General features: G+C 47.0%; 1 protein-coding gene across 18 annotated transcripts in view; it reads left to right on the forward strand.

The window, feature by feature from the left end:
• The window catches only part of CACNA1C (calcium voltage-gated channel subunit alpha1 C), a 657076-nt gene that overhangs the window by 543128 nt on the left and 86945 nt on the right, over nt 1-27003 (forward strand). For 7 of the 18 annotated variants that reach the window (XM_053662779.1, XM_053662780.1, XM_037148589.2 and 4 more), the window contains 10 exons: nt 1876-2005; nt 3195-3254; nt 7730-7836; nt 10113-10200; nt 10737-10844; nt 12169-12221; nt 12529-12675; nt 14063-14264; nt 15842-16000; nt 16619-16729. In XM_053662779.1, coding sequence (XP_053518754.1) covers nt 1876-2005; nt 3195-3254; nt 7730-7836; nt 10113-10200; nt 10737-10844; nt 12169-12221; nt 12529-12675; nt 14063-14264; nt 15842-16000; nt 16619-16729 — 1165 coding nt within the window. Of the gene's footprint in view, nt 1-1875; nt 2006-3194; nt 3255-3385; nt 3446-7729; nt 7837-10112; nt 10201-10736; nt 10845-12168; nt 12222-12528; nt 12676-14062; nt 14265-15841; nt 16001-16618; nt 16730-27003 lie in introns of all 18 variants that reach the window. The other 11 variants (XM_053662775.1, XM_037148587.2, XM_053662757.1 and 8 more) reach the window with 2 other exon arrangements.

A 27003-nucleotide genomic window follows, 5' to 3' on the forward strand; every position in this document is an offset into this window, starting at 1 on the left:
GTGATCAAGACATTTATTTCATTAAATATTTCAAATACAGTTGCCCTATATTCTGTATCTGATATATTTAATATTCACAGTGTTTGGTGGAGAGGAAGAGTCTAAATCACTTATTTGTTGTGTTTTTTTCTGATTTTCCATCTTAGTGGCTTATTTTCCTCTGTGTTTAATGATCTTTGACTGTGGCTCAGTACTGCATATTAATTGGTGAGATTCCTTTGGGCCCAAATTATTGTGGGGAAGCTTTCTTCCAAATGCACCTGGCTTAAGGAAGTTTCCTGATAGCAGTGCTGCTGCTGGCAGCTTTGCCCTTCTTGGCTCCCTACCACACAGGCCCTAGGTCAAAGGATTTGTTTGTTTGTTTGTTTGTTTGTTTGCTTGTTTGAAGGGATGGTCATTGCAGACTTCTCCTAACTATCATGAAACCAGAATTGGCACCCTGAATGGTGTGGCTCAATTGGTTGGAACATCATCCCATAACTGAAAGGTTGTGGTTTCAATTCTCTGTCAGGTTTGTGTCGGTTGCAGGTTTGGCCCCAGGTCTGGGTATGTGTGATCTCTAGTAGGGATGAATATGGGAGGCAACCAAATGATGCTTCTCTCATGTATGGATGATTCTCTCTCTCCCTTCCACTCTCTCTAAAAGCAATGAAAAAATGTCCTCAAGTGAAGATTAAAAAAAAAAAAAACAGAATTGTCTCAAAGAGCTTGCCTTTTCAAGGATTTGGTGCTTCTTCAACAGTAAGGTCTTTCAGAGCATTTAGTCAGCCACAGTGTCAGGAGCAGAGGTCTGAAGCCAGGTTTTTTCAAGCCCTCATTCTTGTACTCTACAGGTTGTATTTCTGGGCAAGCTCTTAGATTTCATTCTTTTTATTTATAAAATGAAAACAATGACATCACCCATATTTCCTTTCTAAATTGTCAAGATGAGATAGCTTATGAGCACTCTTGGCATTTGAGGGTATAGCATTTATGGTACTAGCAGTGAGTGCCCAGAGTATGTATGTAGTACTTTCTAATTGTGCTTAGGTATGGAATTGAATTGTACACCTTGAAACTATTACACAGAGTAAATCACCTCAGTGGAGTGTAAGTTCAGCCATTCTCTTGCAGTCCACATCTCTGGGTGGCTCTGTTGTTCTCTGTACATAAAAATATGAAATAGATCTCAAAGTGGGTCTTTTAATGATGGGGAAAAGGAGTCCCCCAACAAAAGCCAGTTACTGTCACAGAGGTATTTGAAAGGTCTCAGATATAATCCCCTAAAATGTGAAAAGCTTACTGTCAGTGAAAAGGCTTTATTTTTTCACAATTAAAATGTTTTTATTTTTATTTTTTAAAATTATTTTATTGTTGTTCAAGTACAGTTGTCTGCATTTACTCTCCACCACTCCCCTTCACCCCAGCCATCCCCACCTCTCTCCCTTGATTCCACCCTGCCTTGGTTTTGTCCAGGTGTCCTTTATAGTTGTTCCTGAAAACCCTTCCCCCCATTATCCCTACCCCCTCACCTCTGGTTACTGTCAGTTTGTTCTTTATTTCAATGTCTCTGGTTATATTTTGTTTGCTCGTTTGTTTTGTTGATTAGGTTCCACTTAGAGGTCAGATCATATGGTATTTGTCTTTCACCGCCTGGTTTATTAGCGAAAGGGCTTTAGAAAAGCAAAGTCTTGTGTAGACAGGCCTTGTGGTGGGGGCAGGGCTGTGGCGATTGTTCCCCAGCATCAGTAAGACTTCAGGCTGAAGAATCCACTCCTCAAACTGACAAATACCTTCTGGAGGCTGAAAGGAGGACTTGAGGCTCCTGAGACCTAGAGAGCTGCTTTCCTTGCCTTCCTGACATGCTTCTCTTCTTTTCTCCTCCACCTCACACAGGTTTCGCCTCCAGTGCCACCGTATCGTCAATGACTCAATCTTCACCAACCTGATCCTCTTCTTCATTCTGCTCAGCAGCATTTCCCTGGCTGCTGAGGACCCTGTCCAGCACACTTCCTTCCGGAACCATGTATGCATTCCCTTTGTTCTCTGCATCCCTCCTCCTGGGAACATGACTGGGCCCACGGTTTCTGTTACTGACCTCATTGTGCAGCCAGGAGCCCAGCTCCAAATCTCATAGTCAAATGCACAATAAATGTTTCTTTACAAGATTAAGGCTTTGGTAGAAACCATCCAAGGACCACAAGCAAGTAAGAGAACATGTACCCAGATACTTCAGGCTGGCCTAATTGGCAAAGGTCAGGACTTTCATTGCCCTGTGGATGTTCCCCAGGAAGCTCTGGTTTCCTGTACAGTTAGTAAAAGAATAACCACTGACTTCCTGACTTGCTACCTCTATACTCTGACCAGTCCTAATCATTAGGGAGATAGGGAGCATTGGCAAACAGGTACCAGTATTATGGCTGACCTTATAGAAAAGAGCTTTGGAGACCTTTTGTGGAGTAGAAAACTAAACTTGGAGGCCCACCCAAGGCTCCGGTGAACAACGTTAAAGGTTAGAATAAGAATTGTTCTATCTCAGTCTTAAAACAAATCCCAACCAGGTGGGCGTGAAGAGAGGAGCCTACCAATCTAAAGCCATAGCTGTGTAAACCACTTGGCAGTCCTGCTTGATCCAGAGCTTTTTTACTGAGAGGGGCATTGGCCCTAGCTCCAATCCACTGAGATACAATAAAACACGAAGCCTGCCCCCAGTCTTGGGCATGCACCTTCATGTGCTCCAAAAGATACAACACCAGTGTAGATTTCCACCAACATGAAAAACTGGCTGAGTCACACAAGTGTTAGTTAAGCACTTGGCATGTTCCTTCAAAAACAAACAAACAAACCCCACTCTGTCCTTTTGACAAGTGTTTATCTCCATGGTCTGATTTGGGTTTGATTAATGAGAAAAGCATCAAACCAGATGTTGTGCTGACTCAGGACCAGCCAAGGCCTGCCCTGGAAGCCTCCCTCACACATCTGGAGACTGTGTGCAGAGCCACTAAGCTGCCTGAGGCCAGCCTGCTCCGGGAGCCAGTGGTGCGTGTGCCACTCATCTAACACATTTCTACTTGTCTCCATGTGGGAAGGCTCAAGTGGCATGTATTGCAGTTTTGAAATATGATACCTTTTCTGGTGAACACCCACTGACCTCTCCTCCCCTCCCGCTTCCTCCCTTTCCCTCTCCGTTCCCACTCTGTTTCTTTGTTTTGCAGATTCTGTTTTATTTTGATATTGTTTTTACTACCATTTTCACCATTGAAATTGCTCTGAAGGTAAAGTCCTGACCACCCCACCCCCACTCCTGCACACAAGCTTTCTGCCGCTGCCTGTCCCTAACACGCACGCTCGAGGTGATGCCCAGTTCCCTCTCAGAGCCACTAATCCAATTGTGCTTATTTTTCAGATCCTAGGCAATGCAGACTATGTCTTCACTAGTATCTTTACATTAGAAATTATTCTTAAGGTAATGCAATCTGAGAAATGCATTCTTTCTCTATCTCCATCCCGTCTGTCTCTTTTGTTTCTTTTACTGTCTCTCTTTAACTCTCAAGCCTGAAGTCAGAAGAATTAGGGCCCCTGACTTAGCTCTAGTGCTCTGCTCAGGCTCAGAAGCCTGAAGAAACCCACCCCACCCCCACACCTGCCTTCTCCTGGCCTGGTGTTTGGCTGCTAGTGTTAACACTGGTGCGGTCCTGTCATGGGAACTGGCCCTGTGTCTGTGAGCAGTGCCCCACACACACCCCATCTCCGGGTCATTGGTGATGAACCCCATTTGGAATCTGCCTTCCTCCTCCTGCCCAGGAGATGCCACACAAACTGCACAGGTGGAAAACCTTAGGGGCCATGGCAGAGTCACTTTGGCTATCCCCTTTGATGCCCTTTGTCAGCACCTTCCTCAGTCCTTGCAGCAGACATTGGGCCTAACACAAAATTTGGGCCCAGTCTCCCCACTGAGAGCTTTTGATAAACAACTCTACATTATTTCTAAACCCTCAGTTACCTGCCTAAAAGCTTTGTTGCAATGCCCTTTGCCCTGAGAATTAAGGAGGAAAGTAGTACTGGAAACCAAAATAGAGGGGGTAAGAACCAAGTTCTGGAAGATTCTGAAGCACTCAGGCTTGGGGCCCAAACTTGAGGGCTAACTGCCAGTAGCCCTGGGGGCAGGCAGCCTCATTTGCAGAAATGCTGCGGCACCTCTATCCCAAGTGGGCAGAGCCCACCTAGAGCAGCATTGGCATGAGGTGGGTTTTTTTCTTATTATTTATATTAATACACAATTAATAGGTTGCTTTTATTATGATTGCTAAGTTTTTCCAGTATACTTCTGAGCCTCTAACCAAAGCATCTCCATGCTAGTTCATCTGCGATATAGGGCATGGGTTCTGAGACCTGGGAAAAGTGCATTTCTGAATTTGTCCTCCTCTCAGAATGAGGTCCTGGGTTTTACTCTAACCCAAGCGTAGACCCAACAGAAGGGACAAAGGCTCTGAAGCATATGGTACAGCTTCGTGCCTTCTTCCTGGGACACTCTCCTGGGCTGCTGCTCCCAAGGAGTCCAGGTTCCCTTTTTGCCCCTTCAGGTGGCTAATGCAAACCAGTGCCCACACCTGACCCCCTGACCCTTCTTTTCCTGATGGAACACCCAAGTCATGACCCAGTCTTTAATGTACATGACAGTTCTGTTATTTCCAGTTATAATTTGAGTGGGGCAGTTTGTGTGTGTGTGTGTGTGTGTGTGTGTGTGTTTCTTTTGCCCAGATCCCCAGCCTCCCTGGTTCTAGCTAAAAAGACTGTTTCTCAGGTTTTCTCTCTGCTAAGCCAAGTAGATATGGGTAGGTCCTGGTCCCTGGGGTGGGAAGAGGGGACCAAGAGCCGCCTGGCTGTATTAGGAAGCAATGATGGAGAGCCCCCTTTCCAGGAAGAACTGATTCTTTTCAGACTCAAAGAGGTACACAAACACCCCAAATTCTTTCCTGCAATAAGCAAAGCTCTGAAGCTCAATTCTTAGCACCCTTCCTATACAGCTTCCCAGTGGATTTCAATGGTTCTGTTTGCCATAAACTCTGCCATAGAAGCAGAAGTGAAAGGTCTCTTCACAAGCATTGTCCTGGCAGACCCTTCCCTTCTACCCTCTCCCTCTTCTACTCTCTTATCCTCATTGTGCTTCTCTAAAAATAAATGCCAACCCCAGTACACTCCCTGCACCTCCTTCCCACGGGGTCCCTCTGCCTGGCCTAAAGGCCGAGCGTCCTGCCGTGACACAGACAAGGGTGGTCATCCAAGAGGAGCACCTAGTATCAGGAGCAGACAAAAGACCTAGGGATGTTGGACCTTCGAGAGAAAAGGCTTATAAGACCACAATAGTTGGACTGTCTGTCACCTAGAGAAGGAAGGAGCTGGAACCAGGACCAATAAGCAGAAATTACAAAAGACAAAATGCATTCAATAACTGCAGTTGCCGCCTACAGAAATGGTGATCACCCATGGCCACTGTTCCAACTCAGAGTCAGGGATCTTAAGTCCCACTCGTCTCTCCTTAGGCTGAAAATACCCCAGCAGTGAGTGGGCTTTTCCTAGGCAGTGGCTCAGAACTGTTAGGAAACAGCCACTAGGGGGTGGGGATGGGGGGGGGAGCGTGGTGCGGCAGGGGCAGCCAGCAAAACAGGGTAAAGAACAGACTTTGCACTGGGGGCCAGAACCTGGCCTTTTTGGTGCCCTGAGTGCCACAGGTAGTTTTCAAAAAAATGCTTTGTTTTTTAGCATTTACTTGCCTTTTTTCTTCAGCCACTCTTCCTCTGGTCTTGTTGGATGTGTGCCCCATTCACACACACAGTCACACTCACACTACTTCCCCTGACAAAACAGGAGCCCAAATCAAAGGACAGAAGTTGGCACTCTGAGCCCCAGCCACCCACCTACCAAGGAATGATTTCCCTGGAATGCAGAAGGCTCTGTTGGAGCTCAGTAGTGTCCTCACACTATTTAAGCCAGTAGCAAGGTGGAGACAGAGCCAGTACCCTCTCTAGGATGAAAAATGAGATGGCTAGCAAAGGCCTTGGGCTTTGGCAGGCGCGGAGCACTTTGGTTAATATGAGCCATGGGAGCCACCCATGTATGCTCTCTGGGTTCCCTAGTCTTTACCAAGAGGCAGGGCAACAAGCCCCTCTAGATGGCAGGCATGCAAGAGAGCTCTCCAACTGCATTCCCCTGCAACCTTTTATATAATCTGCTCATTTCTAGAAACTATTACAGGACATAGGTGCCTGAGTTCCCTGTGACCCCCCTGTGGCAAGAGATAAATGGAAAGAATTAGGTTGCAAGAGTGATTTTTGCCAATTTTCCCTGTGTTTACTTTTGAATTGCTCTGCAGACATGATGGCCTGAGCATGCTCTGATCCAAAGAGATGAGATGGACCCTGGTGACCAGGGAGCCACTCTCAGCCACTCAGTCATCCACTTCAAATGTTTCCCCTTGGCTGATGCTTTGTGGCCCATGACCTTTCACAACCCTTAACCTGGAAATCCACTGCCTTTAGTTCAAGTCAGCAAAGTTAGAAAGGCTGTAGTTGAATGTCTAGAGTGGCTTTATATGGAGCACTGAGGGAGGTAATAATAGCCAAGACCTGGAGTAATACTCATTATTCCATGTGTTCCCTTATGGTTTTCCAAGGGCTCTCATGTGGTTTCCAGCATGTGGTATGTGCCTTAGAAAGTCAGGGAATCTCATAGATGAGGAAACGACTTCCCCTGTGCAGAAGGATTCCAGAATTCATATCCAAGCCATCTGGCCCCAACACTTACCTAGCACTACTATCAGCAGGATTTTGTGCTAAGTTATTGACATGTAATAACTGAAGCCTACAGCCCTATAGGGGAGATATTATCAGTTCCCCACATTCCAAAACAAAGAATAGTTCAGTAACTTGCCCACACCATACAAATAAAACAATAGGGCTGGGATTCAGACTCTGGGGCCTGGCTCCAGTGCCTGTGCTCTTTAACACTATACCACACAGCCCCTCTGAACACACATCTCATGTCCTTCAAGAGCATGCAGTCTAGAAGCAAGACAGTAGGACTGAATTTAGGACATTTGCACAGATCAGAAGTATGTTTGAGGCTAGGACATGGAGGGATGCCAATGGCCAGAGTTATTGGTAGAACTTCTCACTGGGCAGCAGACCACCTGCCCCAATTTGCCTGAGACTGAATAGCTGCCTGGGACCCCAGATTTTCAGAACTGACCTGGGGAAGTCCTGGGAAGCTGGGACAGTTGTGACCCCACTGGGAATGCCCACCTTCCCCACATGACTAGTGTCCTGAGCTGGCCCAGAGACAGGTGGAATTTGGAGAGGAGGTTGGTCAGGACAGCACAGCATGGGACCCCTCAGGGCTGGTGTCACAGATGTGATGAGGAACTATAGACAAAGAATGAGAAAGGGACGGTGGCCTGATTTGAGAGGGCCTCAAATACAGGACTGAAGAGTCTGGAGTTGCCTGGTAGGTAGAAGGAGCCACTGATAGATCCTGAGCTGGGGATTCTTCTGTGGCTATGTAAACGGTTATAGAACCCTTCTCTGGCACTGTATCCTTCTTCAGTCCTGCCTGTGCCCCAGTCCTCTGTCATCTCTCTGCTCTTCAGTGGGGCTTGCCATGGGGTGCTGTGGGAGGGAAGAGTGGTGTGAAGGGCTCCCTGGGGCTCAGGCAGGTGCCACTCACACTGGCATCTCCCTGTGCCTTCCTGCAGATGACTGCTTATGGGGCTTTCTTGCACAAGGGCTCCTTCTGCCGGAACTACTTCAACATCTTGGACCTGCTAGTGGTCAGCGTGTCCCTCATCTCCTTTGGCATCCAGTGAGTAGGTCCCCCTCCACCACAGTGGGGCATGCAGCTAGGAATGGGTGTCAGACAGGACATAAGACTCTGGAGGGCCTTCCTGCCCCCCTGCCTGTGGGCCTGCGATGGGGTTGGTGCAGGGCCTCTGACTTATACATGTGGTGGCTTTCATTTCTTGTGCCCATGTTGCATCCTCAGTGGTGTCACACTTGAGGGATGTCAGTCCAGCAAGAATGCAGTGAAATGTCTGGGTCTTTCCATGGCAGGAGGGCCAGGCCCAATTACAATGGGAAGAATGTCACCAGGGTCTTCCTACCCCCTTCACCATGTGCCCAGTGCCCTTGGCTGCCCTCAGCTCCATGGACCTGCCATTGCGACCATCTGCCCAGATCTCTTGTCCATCCTCCCTCCCTTTGTCTCACCTTTGTCTACAGTCAAAGTACCTGGTGAGAGAGGGAGGGAAGAAGAGAGGAAGGGAAGGAGCAGGGATTGAGGGGAAGAATTATTCTTAATCTTGACTACACAGTGGAACCACCTAAGTAGCTTTTAGAAAGACATTTGCCCCAAAGATTTTATTTAATTGGTCTGGGGTACAGCCTGGGCTTTAAGATTTTTAAAAGCTCTCCAGGTGATTCCACTTGGAGTACAACCAAGGTTGCAAACTTGCTCAGGTTTAAAAGTCTCTGATTATAAGTTTCTCCCAAGCTTTATCAGCTAGTAATGATAATCATGCACTTGAACTTTCCAAGCACTTTCATACACACATTCTTCTACTGTCATCAGAAAAACCTATAAGGTAGTCATGTCAAGTACAGTTATCACCAGTTTATACAGAGCAAAACTGAGCTTCACAACATGATGAGACTTGTTCAAGGTCACACTGATGGCAAAGAAACAACTCTGGGTCTCCCCTCCCAAGGGTGTTTTCATGGTCAGCTTATAAAGTGTGGAGATGGGGGTGTTAGGAGTCAGATTCTCCTCTAATCATCAATAATATGACCTACAACCATCTGCCCTTTAAGCCTACAGGTCTGATTCTAATCCCAGCACAACCATGAAATCACTATTTAACCTTGAACCAAGAACTCCCCCCTTTAGTTTGTGCAGTTCCCATCTATCTTTAAATCTCTTCCACCGTGATTTCAGTGCAAACCAACTCCCTCCCTGAGATACCCAGATAGGTAGAAATGTCCTTTGAATCCTTTGTTATAAAAGAGCCATAACCAGAGAAATGAGGTCTTTCTACCAGCTCCCTCTTGAGCACATCATTCTGACCACCTAAAGAATGAACTTAGCACTTGCTAAGTATGGTCTGTCATACATTTTTAGGTCCCAAGGTGGGCACAAGGCTCTCCAAAAGCTATAGAAGATTATCTCAATCAGATGGTTAGCCTTGTGAGGGTTAGGATTCACTTCAGAGTTGCTCACCAAGCTAGCAAGGTGAATAAGGCCACCGGGGTTGATGGATAGCCCCTCCTGCAGAGGGCCTGCTGGGGGCTGGCACCATAATGCCTTTTTTCTAATAGGGACAGCAGTGGCCCGAGGCTTCCAGAGGTTCTTTTGTGGCCCTGGCATGCTAGGTGTGGGGGACCTATTGTGTAGAATCATTCCTTCAAGTCTTGACTGAGCTATGATGTAGAGTGTTTTACATATAAGTATACTGGGCAACTACCTAGCACAAATGTTTAGAGACAAATACCAAACTATCTTCTGCCATGCGATGTGCCTCTGGCCACAGGCCTGCAGTGCCATGATTTGTGTAGTGTTTCAAGTTCAGTGATGTCTTCTCAGACATAATAATAAAGCCACCATTGATTCAGTTCACAGTATCCAAGCACACTGTTAGATGACTCACATCTTACTTAACTCTTGCAACAACCTTATGAAGTGATTCCTACCCAGTTTGACAGATGAAGAAACAAGGGCTCAGAAAAGTTAGGAAACTGATCCTCAGTGACTTGCTGGTACATGGCAGAGCTGGGTTTGAACTCAGGTCTGCACATCTAAAGCTGTCTCTGTAATGAGTCTCGAGGCCCCTGAGAAGCATGTGATATTACTAGTGAGTCCTAATGAGAGTTGCTTTTCATATTTACTCACCATAGGAAAATCCAGGTGTCAGGCAAGCCTCACATCCCCATGGGGTGGGAGCCGGGAGGAGGGCAGGGTCCCAGGATGAGAAAGCCCTCCTTACAGTTTTGCCTGGGGTTGGCCTGCCAGCATATCCCTCTCCACATTATCTGCTACTTTACCAAAAACAGGAGAAGCTCACTCCCTGCCCTGCTTTTCTTCCCCAGGTCCAGTGCAATCAATGTTGTAAAGATCTTGCGTGTTCTGCGAGTCCTCAGGCCCCTGAGAGCCATCAACAGAGCTAAGGGACTAAAGGTAAGAAGGGCAGGCCTGAGCAGGGAACCACCAACCCTGGCAAACACACACCAGTCTGTGGAAGCTAAGCTGAGGAGAGGGGTAGGCTGCTGGAGGAGGAAATGGTCAGATCAAGTACCTGCCCTGTTGGAGCCTGAACTATTCTGCCTGCTTGTCCAGTCCCACTCCAAGAACTGTGACAGGCAACCACTCAAAATCTGGACTTCTAAGCAAAATTTTCACCAAAAGGAGACCCACACTCAAACCCCTGCCCCAATGGTGATGAAGCCCCTCTGTTCCTATACCTACAAAATGGGAAGTTAGCAGGGCTTTCATCCCTGTGGTTACCTAAAGCCCAATGGGGGCCTTTGCATTCCACTGGGTTCATTTCCATGTGGCTTTGGAAGGTGCTTTGCCTTTTTTAGTCTGAGGTACCCACTGTGGTAAAAGGCTACCCATGCTGCCTCCCTGGAGAGGCTTGTGCTTAGACAAAGGAAGCTCAGGCTACAGGCATTTCCTGAACCCACATCCCCTTCCCGCCTGCTCGCCCACTACAGCATGTGGTTCAGTGCGTGTTTGTCGCCATCCGGACCATTGGGAACATCGTGATCGTCACCACGCTGCTTCAGTTCATGTTTGCCTGCATCGGGGTGCAGCTCTTCAAGGTAAAGTCTTGGCCCCTTCTTCTCCTCCTACCAGGATTCTTGAGAAAGGGACCCAGCAGATACAGCAGAAAGAGGGCTGTGGCCTGGTCAGACTTGTGGTGAAAGTCGTCACAGCCCTGTTCTCAGCTTCCCAGACCATAAGGGGGACGGGCTTGGAAATAGGCATTGCTTCACCAGGCAAAGACCCCTCACCTGCTAGGTGCTGCCTGCTCTTCAGTTCTTGCCCTTCCTTCTAGCAAGAAAGGGAGAGGGACTCCTGTGCTGTGAAACCTCCATGTCAGGCACTTGCGCAAAACTGTCAGCAGTTCCCTTTTATCAATAGCACCGAGTTGCCCCCTCCCACCCCACATTCTTCAGAGTCCTGCCTTTCTCTAGGCTCTCTCTCACCTCACTGCCTCCTGACAAGGCTCCTCAGCTCTAGGTTTGCTAGCCTTCTTGGCTTCTGCTCCTTTCTGCCTTAATTCTTTTATTTTTGTTATTCTCCCATTGGAAGCATTCTTCCCCCTGCCCTCTCCCACCCACACAACAAACTTCCACTGATTTCCTTCCACCCAGTTCATCGCTCCAAGCCCAGCTCCACTGCTCTTTTCCTCAAGAGAGAGTTCAGTGCTCATGGAATGAATGTCCCTTGGTTGAATTCAAATGGTTCCTATGGCTGTGACATCTTTATGTATGTGACTCAGGTCTTCCCCACCTGTGTGCTGCTCTCCTTGTGCTTTTTGTCCCTACTTTCTAGCACAAGGGTCCCCAACCCCTGGGCCATGGCCTTTTAGGAACCAGTCCTCACAGTAGGAGGTGAGCAGCTGGCAGGTGAGCAAGGGAAGCTTCATCTGTATTTACAGCTGCCCATCACTTGCATTACCACCTGAGCTCTGCCTGCTGTTAGATCAGCTGGGGCATTAGATTCTTACAGGAGCTCGAACTCTACTATGAACTGCACATGTGAAAGATCTAGGTTGTGTGCTCCTTTGGAGAATCTAATGCCTGATGAACTGAGGAGGAGCTGAGGCGGTGATGCCAGCACTGGGGAGCGGCTGCAAACACAGATTATCATGAGCAGAGAGGTGTGACTGCACAGACACCATAATAAATCAGGTGCTTGCAGACTCACATCAAAGGCCTGTCAGTGAGTGGCAAGTGGCAATTAAGCCGCATCTGATGGCAGGCTATAAAGTCATCCCCTCCAGCCCCAGTCTGTGGAAAAATTATCTTCTGTGAAACCGGTCCCTGGTGCTAAAAAGGTTGGGAGTGCTGCCCTAGCACATTTTTTATTGATTCATTGACTAATGAACATCTCCAATCCCTTTATTCTTTTGCCTTCCAGGGAAAGCTGTACACCTGTTCGGATAGCTCCAAGCAGACTGAGGCAGAATGCAAGTGAGTGCAGGCTGGTGGGCGAGCAGGGCCAATGGGGTCAACTCAGGGGTTGATGACTTCACATGAGAGGAAGGACATCCCATTCTTTCTCTGACAGCAGTGACAGCTGGACTTTTACCCAGGGATAATCTGGTCCCATGGACATAACTTGTAACAGGTCCACCCACTAAAGCTCCTCCCAATGGCTAGAACAATAGGGTTTAAGCCTAAGTAGTCCCATCCCACCCAGCATGCCAAGAGTCATTGGTGGATCAAGTGTGAAAGGAGATGAGAGACCCCCAGAATTAACTTTCTCTTCCTTTCTCAGGGGTAACTACATCACATACAAGGATGGGGAGGTTGACCACCCCATCATCCAGCCCCGAAGCTGGGAGAACAGCAAGTTTGACTTTGACAATGTTCTGGCAGCCATGATGGCTCTCTTCACTGTCTCCACCTTTGAGGGGTGGCCAGAGTGAGTATGCAAATGAAGGCCTATCCACCCTGATATTAGAAGCCAAGGTATTGTCCTCACACACATTCCCTGAGTTTTATTCCTGTTTCACACTCCTTCCCAGAGGTCCTGCTTACCACCTTCCTCCCCAAGAGTATGGGTGTATAGGCCGTCATCACTGCTGAAACATAGACCCTCTTTCTGTAGAAGATGTTAACATTTCAGAAACTCCAACCAAAAGTGAGCTTTTTTTTTTAGCACCTCTTCCCAACCTCAGAGTGAGCCCGAATGATAGGGGTCATCACCCTCATGGCACCCAGGAGTGGGTGTGGGGAGAGCTTCTCCAGTGTGGGCCCTTGGATCACCACAGGATTCAAGATTATCACCCCTAACATGCACTCAATGTGGGTGAAGATGGTAGAGATGTCTGTTTTACTAGCCTCCTTAGAGAAAGCCGCGCCTATATTTATGGTGGGAAGTAAGTAAGGGAGGGGAAGCCTAGGTCCAAGTTTCTCTGCAAGGCAGTATTTTCATGGCTAGACCACCAGCTGGGTGGCCTTAACACTGTGTCACTATACCAGGCAGCATGTCCGTTAGGTGCCCTACATGTCTTTGTACAGACACCTGTCCCCCTCATTTTTGTATTCCAGTGAAATCATTATCTGGAAGTCAGAAAATTCTACATATTTATAAATCAGCAATATCACACGGACCTTAGATAAGAGTTCCCAATATTATATGGTAAAATATAGCTGATACCTAGAGAATAACCAAGTACTGTGCCAGGTAAGAACAGAGGAGCAGAGGCAGTCCCTCTGTGCATGAGGAGGAATAAACATGGTGGGCACAGAGCCAAGGCCCAGATGGGTGCACACACGTACACCATCTAAGTGTAAATCCAAACGATCCCAGGTGACCTCAATAAGCCTTGGTCATTGGTTATCTAGTATTTTTATCCAAATGGATATTAGATCTCTGATAGATTTATTTTATGTTCACTGTAATCTTGTGAATCTATCAGTTTGCAAAGCTGTTTCAATATTTACCAATATTTCCAGTATTTGAAATCAATGTCCATGACTCATGTTACATTAAAATAATTCTTGATGGTTTCAAAACACCTTCATATACATTATGCCAATCACCTTGCCAGGTAGGAAAGTCAGGAGTTATTGTCTCCATTTTAGAAATGAAAAATCTGAGGCTCAAAGAGGTTATGTGATTTGTCCAAGGTCACGAGGCCAGTAAGTGGCACAGCTGGGACTTGAATTCAGACCTTCTGACTCCCAGCCTAGAGCTGTTTCTAGCACCCCTGAGCCCAGGGACCCCTAGGAGCAGCAGTGCCGCGTTTCCACAGAGGTGATGCTGCTTCTTCAGTCCCCTCTGTGGGGTCTGTCTCCTCCCCCAGGCTGCTGTACCGCTCCATCGACTCCCACACGGAAGACAAGGGCCCTATCTACAACTACCGCGTGGAGATCTCCATCTTCTTCATCATCTACATCATCATCATTGCCTTCTTCATGATGAACATCTTTGTGGGTTTCGTCATCGTCACCTTCCAAGAGCAGGGAGAGCAGGAGTACAAGAACTGTGAGCTGGACAAGAACCAGGTAGCTTCCTCAGAAGGAGAGGAACAAGGTGGTGAGAGGGAAACAGGGCACATGAGGAATGACAGCAGTTGACAGCCTGAGGCCCACCCAGAAGAGAGGCTGTAGTCAGGAACAGATCCACATGAATACTTCAGTCATCTGTCTGCTCAATGAGAAGAAGGCTCCCAGTCTTCTGGAGGAACCTGAGCAAAAGAAATGCAAATCCCAGATCTGCCAAGTGCATTCATTCAGCCAACAAACACTTCTTAAGTGCCTCCTTAAGGAGACTCTATGATAGACTCTGGGGGGAAAAAACCCTCATCCTCTATCTAGAAGCTGATGAATTAGAAAGTGCCCATATGGGTTGGCCTCATTAGTAAAGAGGAAGGAAACTGGAACAATGAGGGCTTGAGAGTTTTTGGGGTGGAGAAGAGCATAGCATTAGAAAACCACTATTAAATGGTTTGCCAAGCAAAACTCTGAGGCCTGTGCATGAAGTGGGGGTGGGAAAGAGACTTAAGTAGGAATGCTTTGGTAATACCCAGGACCATGACATGACATGGCATGGCATTCCCAAATGCTCCATGACAAGGGAAGAGCTGTTAGCTTGTGAACAAGAGCTGGCCACTCCATTGGTGAGGAATGAAGCTGTTAGAGTGCACAATAGCATGTAGTCACTGGGGTCAGGTCCCCTGCTAGGTTTCTCCATGAGAAGAGTTTGTGGGGAAGTAAATCCCTGTCTACAAGCAACTTCTGGTCTGCCTATGTGAAGGAGCAGGGCACAGATGCTCAGCTCTACCCTAGTCAGGCGAGCTGGACCCCTCACAGATTCTGATGTCGACATCTTGGATTTAGTTAGACTCATTATTCTGGCTGCTGTATGGACTTCAGGTTGGAAGAAAGACAAAAAGGAGGAAGCGAGTTAGAAAGTGTAGATGAGAGATGATAAGTTTCTCATCTACTCCCAGGTTAATGAAAGTAGAGATAGAGAGAATAGGAGGAAATGAGATGGATCATGTTTGGAGACTGGACATGGCAGCTGGGGATCAGAGAAGAGGCTGGAGTAACTCCCCGGTTCCTGACTTAGAACTCTGGGCACAGTGCTGAGAAATGAGCTGGTTCTGTGCTGGAGTCCCAAGAATCTAGTTAGCCCAAGAACTCATTGCCTATCCACAACCTGTGTCTTCTGATCTGTGGACACTAGTAAATAAGGAAGATTGATTTAGGGAAGGAAAGAAAAATTGAGGAGAGAAGTGCCCCAAGGAGAGTCTGTGGCATAGGAAATAAGATGTCAACTTAGTGTTAGGATACCAGATTTAAAAAAAAAAAGGAGATCCATACTCCTCAGCTAAGCTCAGTAACAAGATTAACTAAAGGAGAGTCTCTACTTATTAAGGCAGTAACAGGAAAAAAAAGTCCAAATAATACCTGAAGCCTGTAAATGAGCTATAGCAGTAGATTATCTCTTTCCCAAAGAACCCTACCCCCAGGTATATGGTTTCATCAAAATCCCACCCTCTTCTGTCACCCCACACACATTATCTAGGTAAATAACCACACTCTCTCCTATTCCCCCCACCCCACTGCCTCCCTTCCAGCGACAGTGTGTGGAATATGCCCTCAAGGCCCGGCCCCTACGGAGATATATACCCAAGAACCAACACCAGTACAAAGTGTGGTACGTGGTCAACTCCACCTACTTTGAGTACCTGATGTTTGTCCTCATCCTGCTCAACACCATCTGCTTGGCCATGCAGGTCAGTCTGGAGCCCTGATGCCATAATACCTGCATGGGGAGAGTAGGGTGGGAGGAAATGTAGTGGACAGGGGCTGCACAGGCTTCTTCCATTTGTTGCCTTCCTGGTAGCCAAAGGTTGAAAGACCAGAAGATCTGTCCTATTCTCCCAAGTGGAGAAAGACAAGTGTTCTTTCTTAAGGATGAGCTCCTCTGTTACCTCAGGAGAGAATCCATAGGCCCCTAGGTTGAGAAAATGGAGAGAGTGGAAGAACGGAGAACAGAGAGTAAGCTCGAAGTGCTCATTACTGTCAGCAAGGCGTGATGTGTGGAGGTTGATTCAGGGAGGTCAGTCATGCAAGAACCCCTTCGAGTTCCAGGATTCTCCACAAAGTTGTCATAATCAGTCAAAGCTGGGACATAGAATCTGTCGACCTGAGTTTTCAGAGATGGCAGAGAGGGGAAGAAGTTATAAGAGTTCCTTAGTCCACTTGCTTGCCTACAGAGGTGTGGATGGACTTCCAGGACTTGGAAGATCTTGGAAGTTCAAAAAAGATCTCTGTTGAGATGAAGGGGGGGCGAGGGGTAAGGAGTAGGGACATCCCTGCCTCGTTTTGACAGTTTTTTTCCCTCTTCTCAGCACTATGGTCAAAGCTGCCTGTTTAAAATTGCCATGAACATCCTCAACATGCTCTTCACTGGCCTCTTTACTGTGGAGATGATTCTGAAGCTCATTGCCTTTAAACCCAAGGTAGGCCTCTGAGAATTGGTATCTGGTGTGCAGGTGCCAGAGGGACGGAGGGCCAGCATCAAAAGAGGGAGAGTGAGGGGCAGAAATAATCCATGAAGGTCCGTATTTTCTCTGATGATAGATAAATGCTCTAACTCCTAAACCTGCCAAGAATGGACTAGGCCAGCTTTTTAAGATAGAATCTCAGCTCATGGTCTGGACCATGGGCTGAGATGTACAGGAAGCCAATTCCTCCCTGAGCTGAGCCTTTCCATCCAGAGGGAAGTAGATGATACTTTTTCTTCTCCCACTTCTCACTTTGTCTCTAGCCCCATCCCCAAGTACATAATCTAGAAGAAACTACACCCACAGACTGGTAAACCAAACCTCTCCAGGCCCAGCCTCCCAGATCCACTCCAGCCTCTATCCCTGCTCCTCCCATTTCATCAGCCACAAAGACCAACCTCATTGTACAAAGCTTAGCCGGGGCCAAGTTTGCTCCTATTCCAACTCAGAGGCCATGTCAGGGCAGTTACCTGCAAATGTCTGTGCTCTGCTTCTTATAGGTAGCTCCTCAAAAAAAGTTTGAAAGACAAGAGTAGAACCCTTGGATGAACGAGGCAGGGCAGGGAGGGCTGGATTTCCTATCACCTTGGGTTATTTGTGCCCTCCTCAACTAGCTCCACTGCCATTGTCCTGGATCCTGGAAGAGCAGGCTGGATTGAGCAGCACCTTCTGTCTTCCACCCTCAAGGATGGTCAGAATCACTGGCATCTGCTGGCCTGCAATTTACAAGGGCAGCTACTTCTGAGGGAGGGTGTATAGCAACACAACAGCTCCCCTGGCTGCCTCAACACCTGTTGGAGAGCAATGAGAAGGAAAGAGTTGGTCCTGAGAGAATTGTACCACTACTGACTTGAGAAAATCTCTCTGACTTTCTGAACCTTCTCTTCTCCACCTTTATTAGTTTCCCCAGATGCAACACAGAGCAAAGAAGGCAAAAAGGTGGAGTCCCTGGCCATAGATTCCATTTTTATTCAAACTTTCACTTATCCCAAAACTAAATGGGGCAGGGGGGTGAGTGCTCCCTGGCTCTTCAATCCATGTTCATTGACAAGCTATTCATCATCTTCTTTGAATTAATACTCAACTAACATTTCTTGATATCCTACCATGTGCTACACATACCTCATTGTATGAAATCCTCAAAACACCCCTATAAGATGGGTCTTAGCACCCCCCATTTTATGGAGGAAGGAAGTGATGTTCAGAGCAATTAAATGTAGTATTAATTACACCAGTACTAAGTGGCATAACTTGGAACAATCTAACACCTATGCCTTATGTCAATGTACTTTCATACCAACCTGTTAGCATCTTTCTGCAGAGTACTTTTCAGACAGAGGGAAACAAGCTTTGAGATATTTCAAAGATAAGACAAAATATTCTTAAAATGCTGTTTCTTCCTCTCACTCAAAGAATGCCTAGGGATTCTGGCTAATTTTCAGAGAATAAGATGCTTAAGGAAAGTCATATGGTGGTAAGAATGGTGTTTTCCTTCCCCCTCCAGGGCAGCAGTGAGAGTCTTTTTCACTTTTCCTTCCACACCTAGTCCCCTTTGGGGGCATAAGTTTTTGTCCTGGCTGATAGAAGACCATGAATGTCCCTGGCCACCTGCTGTGGGGCCCACAGGACCTCTGCTCACCTGCAGCCCAGGACTACCGACAGGTTTACTACCCACAGCAACATGACGAGGTAGGGGCAGGAATGCAGAAGCGTTGCCAAGTTGAGCCTCAGTGTCAGATGGCAGCCTCTAGCTAGGGAAACTGGCATCATTTTCATCTAGTTTCATAAGACGTATGGTTGAAATGTTTCAAAGCCTTGAGTCACTTCACAGTTGACTCAGTTGTGTTTCTGATGATGCCCAATGCAGTCTGCAGAGTGCTGCAGGGGACCTCCTGACCCATGTCCCATGAGCAGAGCTGCACTCAGCAAACCTTCCCTAAGAAGTAAATGATACTGACCACTGCCACCTGATAAGAGCCTCCACCTGAAAACCACTCCACCTAAATAATTCTGCACACCTAGGTACAAGCCAGTTGCCCAGTAGCTAGTCAGTTGTGGTGCTCTAAACCATAAAGTGCCTCCTAGTTTCCTCCATCCCTAGTTATCTATTGTGAAAATATGGGAAAAATAAAAGAGACCTTTCCTAGAGAAGAAAGAGCCATTCTGAGGCCATTTGCATTTCACCTGCCAGGGCCAGAGCCAGTTTATGATGTAAAAGGAAAGGAAAATGGGTGTTTTCTGTGGATACCTCTATAATGAGTTCTGGCAATAGAGGAGCATGGGTCACTGAACTGGCTCACCAGAGAGGGCTGCCCAGTGCTGGGGGAGCAGGGATCCCTGAAAGCTTATTAAGCAATATTCTTCATTAAGGATTAGACTCCAGGAGAAGCATCCCCAAAAATATTGGGCAAAAAAACCAAACCAGATACTCCTTAAAGTTCTGGTAGAAATGTCTAGCTGGATTGGCCCAAGAATCAGGGCTTCTGACAGTGACCTGAAGTACAGAACAGCTTTCCTGTTTCCTTTCCTTATTGATTGGAATTCCATCTGCACCTTTTAGCTCACTAGTATGGTGGTTTCTGTATGATATGGATGGGTAATGAGTTTGCACTTGTAAGCATTAGCTGTAAAAGGACGGTTAGGCAGTGAGAGTATCATAAAGTAATGTCAGTCACAGCCAGGGAGAAGTTGTTTAAAGTTGCCACTACTTGACTTTTCATCTCTGTCTCTTTCATCTGTGTGATTGATTGGTAAGTCAGTCTGTCAGTTGGTCAGTTTGTACTCTTGCTTTCATTCTTTCATTGTCTTCATGGTGCTTAATGTTCCCTAGTTCTTCATTTCTGTCTGTTCTCACCATTCTATGGAAAATGAATTTACTCAAGTAAATCCCTACCCCAGATTCAACTGCCCCACTTCTTACAATCACACTCTGTTCCAAACACATAGGAAACTATGGGTTATTAACCAGTTTAGAGCAATTTCGTCCCCCATGGAAACCTCAGGGATCTGAATCTGCTGAAGTCTGGAAAGTGGGAAAGAAGATGTAGTAGGACCAGTCTGAACACCTGACAACAAGCCGCAGAAAATCTCTTCCTGAGTAGAAGGAGCACCAGGGAGATAAGCAGATAGCACCTGCGTTCTACCTGATTGTGCAAGACTATGTCAGTCAGTGTGAAAAACTTCTGGTTAGAATGGTTTGAAAATAACTAAATAGTTGGGCTGTCTTCCTGTTATAAACAGAATTTTATCAGAAAATATGGGAAAATATTCTTAAGATTCACTTTATAATAGGTGCTGAAAAATATCCAATTTTAAGAGTAAACCTAACAAAAAAGCCTCAAATCTTTGCAGAAAACCTATAAAATTTCAGAAAGATGAATTAAAGAAAACTAACAAATAGGAAAATATGTCATGTTCATGAATTGGAAAACTTGGTGTTATAAAGATGGCATTTATTTTCAAACTGATCCATAGACAATACAATCCCAATTAAAACTCTACGTTGAGCCTTACCCAAGGTGAGGATGGCAGGAGAAAACGGAGCCACCCAACAAGACCTGAATGGCCAATAGGATGAACCTAGGTGGGTGGTCCCAAGGCTTCAACCCAGCTGGGCAGCTCTGACATAAGGAGAGGCAGGAACCTGGTCCCAGACCAGTTCCAGTCACAGACACTGCGCTTTCAGCACAGGTGTCAGCACTGGGGGTGTGGTGATGTGACTTCATTACCTGTGATTTACTGTTGACACAGGGCAAGGTTTGAGGGAGGGGGAGCAGAGGTTGGGGCTCTGCCTTCTTCTCTCACTAGAAATCCATCTGCCCGGGGAAGAAGGCACTCACCCAAATAGAAGGTGTGATGCCTCACTCCCCATAGGCTTGTCTGTGGGTTGTGAAGGGGTGAAGAAGCAGAGACTGCTATTTCTGAGACTTACCTCATTCCCCTTGGCTGTGGCTTGCTCACGCAGAATACACTTCTCACTGCCTCTCAGTACCTCCCCAAGGGAGGTACTTCCCTCAGAAGGAAGGCCTTCCCCCAGGTCAAATCCCACCCCCCCACAATCTCCCCAGGGGGATTTGACGCTGAAAGCTCTCTGTCTTCAAGGCCTTGTTCTATCTTTTCAGCTTTCTCCAAGCCTGGCAATAGTCCATGTGAATGGCACCAAAGTGAAAACCCTCTCAGACCTTCCTGGCCCCAGCTTTCTTGAATAAGAGCAGCTGACGTCTTGGGGCTCACTTTCATGGTGCAGGACAAATTAGGGCCCAAAGGCATTTCAAACCTAAGGGACAAAGTGAGGCTTCTAGACTAGCACTATCTAATGGAACTTTCTGCCGTAATTAAAATGTCCCATATGCACTGTCTATGAAACAGCTGCTAGTCTCTGTGCCTATTGGGCACTTGAAATATGGCTAGTACAGCTGAGGAATTGAACTTTAAATTTTATTTACTTTAATTAACTCATATTTTTCTAGCTACATGTGGCCAGCGGCTGCCACACAGGGCAGCACAAGTCTGGACACTGCTTCCTCCCTGTGGCATTTCCTGTGTCTGCTGCCCTTTGTCTGTCCTGCCTTCTTCACCTTGACTGCTGTGGCTTTGTGAAGCTGAATGATTTATTTCACCCTCCCTACTCTTTCTCCTGCTGGAAATTTTCTACCAGTAATCAGCTGATAGTGATGGAAGCCCTCTTGACAGGGTGAGACAGCTGCTTGCCCTGGGGTCCCCATTGTGAATTTTCTCTTGAGTTGGGCAATTCTCGCAGCTGATGCGGACTCTGGCCCTCCAGAGTCTGTGTGTTGTGGCTGAGGTAAACAAATTTACATGGACTGCTGAGTCCTGTGGAGAAAAAGGGACAGCATGGCCACTCTCTCAAGGGGAGAACGCCTCGACCCTTGCCTAGACAGGCTTTTATTGCTTTCCAGTCGCATTATATCAAAGAAAGTTCTTATTATTTCTAGATTTAGTTAAGTGATTGTTTCTTACAGATAACAAAAAAAGAAAAAAGTTGCAAATGCAAGGGAATGATAAAAATAATTGATTTGGTTACATTTCATCCTTGGGACGTCTCAGCACAGACTTTAGGGAGTTGTTTCAGAGATATACATTAAACATCTGCAGGCTTAACTTTGGGTGAGGGACTTTCAGCAAAAGCAAGTCTCAAAGCAGCCTGGGTACAATGCATGCCTGTTTCCCATGGGAAAGCTGATCTGCACACCTGGCTCCTGTGTGCCACTTCGCATTGATCGGTTTTCCCCATCAATACTGGGCTACATTCACCAGTGCCATGCCGATCGGTTCCCTTTACCCAGTCACCCCTGGGTCCCCTACAGTTTCAGCTGCAAGTGCTGAGGCCCTCCCCTGCAGACCCTTTCCCACCCCAATCCTGAGCAGGTCCTGGGGAGACAGACAGTGTGTTGGCAGATGTGATCTGCAATTGGTCTTGCTGCTGTGGCTGAATGGCCTCAGACTGGGGTTCCTAATTAGCATTTTAGTGCCTTAGTGAAATTCAAATCTGTGTGCCTTAAGCCTCTGCCCAGTTCCTACCCTGTCCTTTCCCAGGGTGCAGAGCCTGCCCTTGCACAACCCAGTTGCTAGACAGAGACTTGCTGCCCAATAGCTATGATGTCACTCCACAGGGGCCTCCAGACTTCCAGCCGGGTAACCCACTGTACCTGGCACCCTCGCACTGCCCACTGGCCTCTACTGCTAGGCTCCAGCCTGCCTCACAGCAAAACTTCCAAAATGTCTGGGCCTGTGATTCCTGTCACCTGCCCTTGGACATAGGGCATTTGGCCAACATCTTTATAGTGTCAGCTACCAATGGGGTAGTTACGATTCAGCTTATACCCTATTTTCTCAGCTTTGGGGGCTTTGGAAGAGCCCCTGTTATCTTTGAGGAAAAAGGATATGGAACTTTGGCTGCTTTTTGGACATCAGAGAGATGGAAAGAGGGTGAGGTTGGCAGCCATGGTGATGCTGACAAACGTCTTCAAGCTGTTGTCCCTAGGAGTGCATCAATGCCCTGCTGCCCTTCCCTAGGCTGGAAGCAACGGAAGAGCCGTGACTGGAAGGGAGCCTGGCAAATGGGACACTGTAGAATAAGAGTTGCTCAGGACCTTTGCCAGGGTCACGTACCACAGCACCAGGAGCAGCCTGGCTCAGTCTCACCAGCATGAGCATCAGCGGAGCCATGAGGAGGAAGAGGGTCCTGAATGGCCCTCATAGTGGTCAGTCCTGTGGAGTGCCTGAGCCAGGACCAATCTCTCTGTATCTTTAAAGTCTCCGCCTAAGAGTCATTGTTGCTGGCCTTGGATTTACTGAGCACAAAGGCCGCCTTCTTCTTCTTTGTCATTGTGCCTGTCCAGTATAGGGAATCCCAGGGTTTCCAGTGGCCCCAGAGTAATCTTTTGTCTACATCCTGTGTTGTTCTTAGGGAAAGATTATTGCCTTGCTTAGGTGAGCAGCATGTGATGGCACCCAGAGGGTATAGTCAAGAAGGAAGAAGTTATCACTGGCTGCCTTCTCTTTACTGGGCTTGTGGCCGAAGGGACAGGGCGGGGCTGTGTCTAACTGCACACACAACAGGCAGCAGGAAAGCTGAATGCAGTAGAGGGGCCAGGAGCACAGGCAGCACTCAGAGAGGGCGAATTTCTATGCAAAGAAACTCTGCAGCCCAGGCCCTCCGTCTCCTCTGTCAGCTTTATCCATGTCTAGATCCTTCTTTCCTTAAACATCCAATATCTGGTTTCCCTTTGGCAGCTAGCTTTTCTCCCACAACCTGACAACATTATGGCCTATATCTCCAGCCAGCTTAGGGTTCTCCAGGGGCTCTCACACCCCATATAGATGGGAAGGAAGCTTCTGAGGCTGAGGGTCCCAATTGTTCAGGCATGGACCCACTGTTTTAGGCATTTTCTTGTTCTTGGAAAGGGACCAGGGTCCTGACCCTCACTAGGCGTGTGGAGAAGCAGGGAGAGCACCTATCAGATGATTAAAGGCTCAATTCAAGAGGCAGATTCACTTGTCTGACCCAGGAAAGAGCAACCATTTTTACCAGCTGTGAGCCAAGCCCACTTTTCTGCTGTGGCCAGGGAGTCATATTTAGACTGTGGTTTTCATTCATTTCCAAAATCAGATGCTTCCTCTGACCCCCAAAAAGGCCACTGCAGGCCCCACTAAAGACTAGGTTCTGAAATAAATATTGCCATCTGTGACAGAAACAGAGGCACAGGAGAAAGGCATGCATAAACCTGTGTCAAACAAGCCACTAATGAGCAACAGAGAGAGGGCTGGTGCCTGCTACCAAGGCCCTGAGTGAGCCCCACAGGGCCCTGGGGCAGCCTGAGCAGATGGAATGAGAATTGTCAGGGCCAGGGTTTCTCTAAATGTACCAGTGTAGCAACTAAGGGGCCGCAAGACCCTGTAGGCAAGATGCCACAGGCCCAGGATTCTTCCATGAGGCAGGAGGGACTCCGATCCCCAAGCACTCTGCCATGAGTGGTTGAGAGAAATTTTCTTTAAAGCCAATAAAGGACCAGGAGAAGGAAGGAGAAATTGAGGTGGCCATTAGGAGAGGATGCATGCTGAGGCCATTGCCTCCTCTTGAAAGCTGAGGACCTTTGAGAGACTTGGTATGTTTTTACCAGGCAATTATATCACCTGTTAAAATCTACTTTCTCTCCAACTTTACCTCTGGCTCTAACTGTACCCTTCACCAACAGTTCCTCCTTCTCACGGTTTTAAGTGTGCTGTACATTTCTGTATGGTGCAGTACTTTTTGTGAGGCTTTATATCTTTACAAAGCAAATTTTACTTAATTTCTTTGCTTGATCATTTACTGCCCCAGATTCCACAAAGAGAAAATTCTGGTAGATTGAGAAGCAGAAAGCCTAGCTCCCACCTCAGCATCACCCAGAATGAGTTGGGAGTAGGGAGTAGGCAGTAGGTAGGCAGGTATAGTTCTTCCATGCACTGTTCTTCCCATTCTTCAGTTTCTCTGTGAAGTAGGAAGACTGGATTAGCATCTTATGATGAGACCAAGTGAGATCATGTCTGCTTTAGTTCATTTGGGCTGATGTAACAAATACCACAGACTGGGTAGCATATAAACCTCAAAAATATATTTCTCACAGTTCTGGGAGCAGGAAGTCCAAGATCAAGGCACCAGCATGGTTGCATTCTCTGGGGCAAGCCCTCTTGCTGGGTCCTCACAGGGTGGAAGAGGCAAGAGAGCTCTGTGAAATCTCTTTTATCAGAGCATTGGCCCCATTCTTGAAAGCTTCACTCTCCTGAAGTAATCACCTCCCAAAGGCCTCACCTCCTAACTCCACTGGGCTTAAGTAAGGATTCTAGCATGTGAATTTGGGGGTAAACAAACATTCAGACCACAGCAATGTCTGAAAAGTCACTGAGGCCTCTAGGGAAAGGGCTGTCCCAATAGAATGTATACTCCCTAGATCCCTCAGCTTGAGAGTTTGTATCCAGCTTTCTACCTCAGAACAAAAAGAACTTTACCTTCTGCCTTATCATGTCCTTCTTGCTCATTTCCATTTTAAAATTGGTACTTTGCAATTCCGGTGTTATGGCATCTCTCCTCCTGAACTCGTGTATTCTACTCCTTGACTCAGATTTCTGCCTCATGCTATAATATAATTTCAAGGCTCATCTTATTGCATCCTTGAAGGTTGATTGTGGTAAAGACAGAGCATAAACCAAGCTACTAATTTGTAAAACTATCGCTTGCCCTTTCTGTGACCAATGTCACCCACTATTGGGCTTCACAAGATTTGAGCCCAGTTTTTTACCCCTTCCTCTCTTTCTCATCTCTAGGCCTTGTCATCTCCATATTATGTATTTCAAGAACTCTTTGCTTGTATGCTGTTTGGTAGTGTTTTCTGCACCCTGAAGTTAACCGACAACCCATGAGTATTATGTTGAGCTTTCAATGTACCCTGCAATGTGTTTGGTACCAGGGGCTTAATGTTGACTACAAGCAGGCTGGTGATCCCTAGAGTTGGTTTGCCATTTGAAGAACAGAATTCCCTGAGTCTGGCCCACTCTTGAATCTTATAGAGTCCCCAGTTCACCATCTCATTCATCCCTGGAAAACCTGCTGTTCAGCCTGGTACTCGTAAGCAATGTATAAAGACATTAACCGATTCTGTGTCAATTCCTAAAATTAACATTCAGAAGCAAGGAAGGAAGGAAATAATATACATTGTGTCTATAAAGAATCAGACATTTTCCATTCATTATCTCAATCTATAAGACAAATAAAATGGTCTTCAGAAAACTGAAGGTCAGAGAAAGAAGCTAAGTAATGTGTCCAAAATCAAACAGCCAGTTTTTTCATTGTTGATGTTTTGGGGGGCTTTAGCACAGGTTTAGGTGATTCAAAAGCTAAGGTCTTAAAACTATACCCGCATTGAAACAACAAATGTGAATACGCTGAAATGTTGCTATACCTTTAGTGGGTCTCGGCAAGTATAAGCAAATCAGAAATGAAAATTTCTGATAAATGAAAACAAGCTATTCTCAAGCAGCAACTCTGTGGAAATTAATAATCATGGCCACTCTGTACCTATATCCCTCCGCCTCTACCTCTCATTAGCCATTCTGTCTTTGGCCCATATGTACCCCTGAATTGGTCTGCACCTTCTGGATTTCCTTTCCAAATCTGAAGGGAGAAAATGCATGGTTGCCAGGTGGCTGGAACAGAGTGGTTTGTAATGGACAAGTGGCAGGGCCTGATCAAGCACAGCCTTTTAGCCCAAGGACTTCCGCCAAGATGGAGGCGTAGGTGGAAGCACTGTGCCTCTGCCCACAACCAAGTTTAAAAACAACAAAGTTTTAGCAACAAAAACACAGCCAAAAACACAGAAAATTGAACTTCATGGAAGTCTGACAACAACGAACCCTTCAGCCAAACCAGTAAGAGGGGCAGAGCCAGCAGCAGAGCGGGGTTGGGCAGGAAAGATCCACCGGACCAACAGGGGCGCTCAACCCAGGCATGCCAGCAGCTGTAGGCAGATCCCAAGTGTGGAGAAGCGGGCGGACCCACTGAGGGCGCAAGGAGGTAGACTCACTGAAGGCTGACCACAGTCACTCATTTGCGCACAGATAAACTGGTGAAGGAGGGAGCGGTGAGACAGACGGTACAGGCCCTAGTGGCAGGAAGCGGCAGAGGGGACCGCCATTGTGCCTCTCTGACCCCGCCCCCACCTACAGCATCA

The sequence above is a fragment of the Artibeus jamaicensis genome, unplaced genomic scaffold, assembly GCF_021234435.1.
Source record: "Artibeus jamaicensis isolate MK-2021 breed Jamaican fruit bat unplaced genomic scaffold, CSHL_Jam_final contig_1028, whole genome shotgun sequence".
In the NCBI taxonomy this organism is placed as follows: Eukaryota; Metazoa; Chordata; class Mammalia; order Chiroptera; family Phyllostomidae; genus Artibeus; species Artibeus jamaicensis.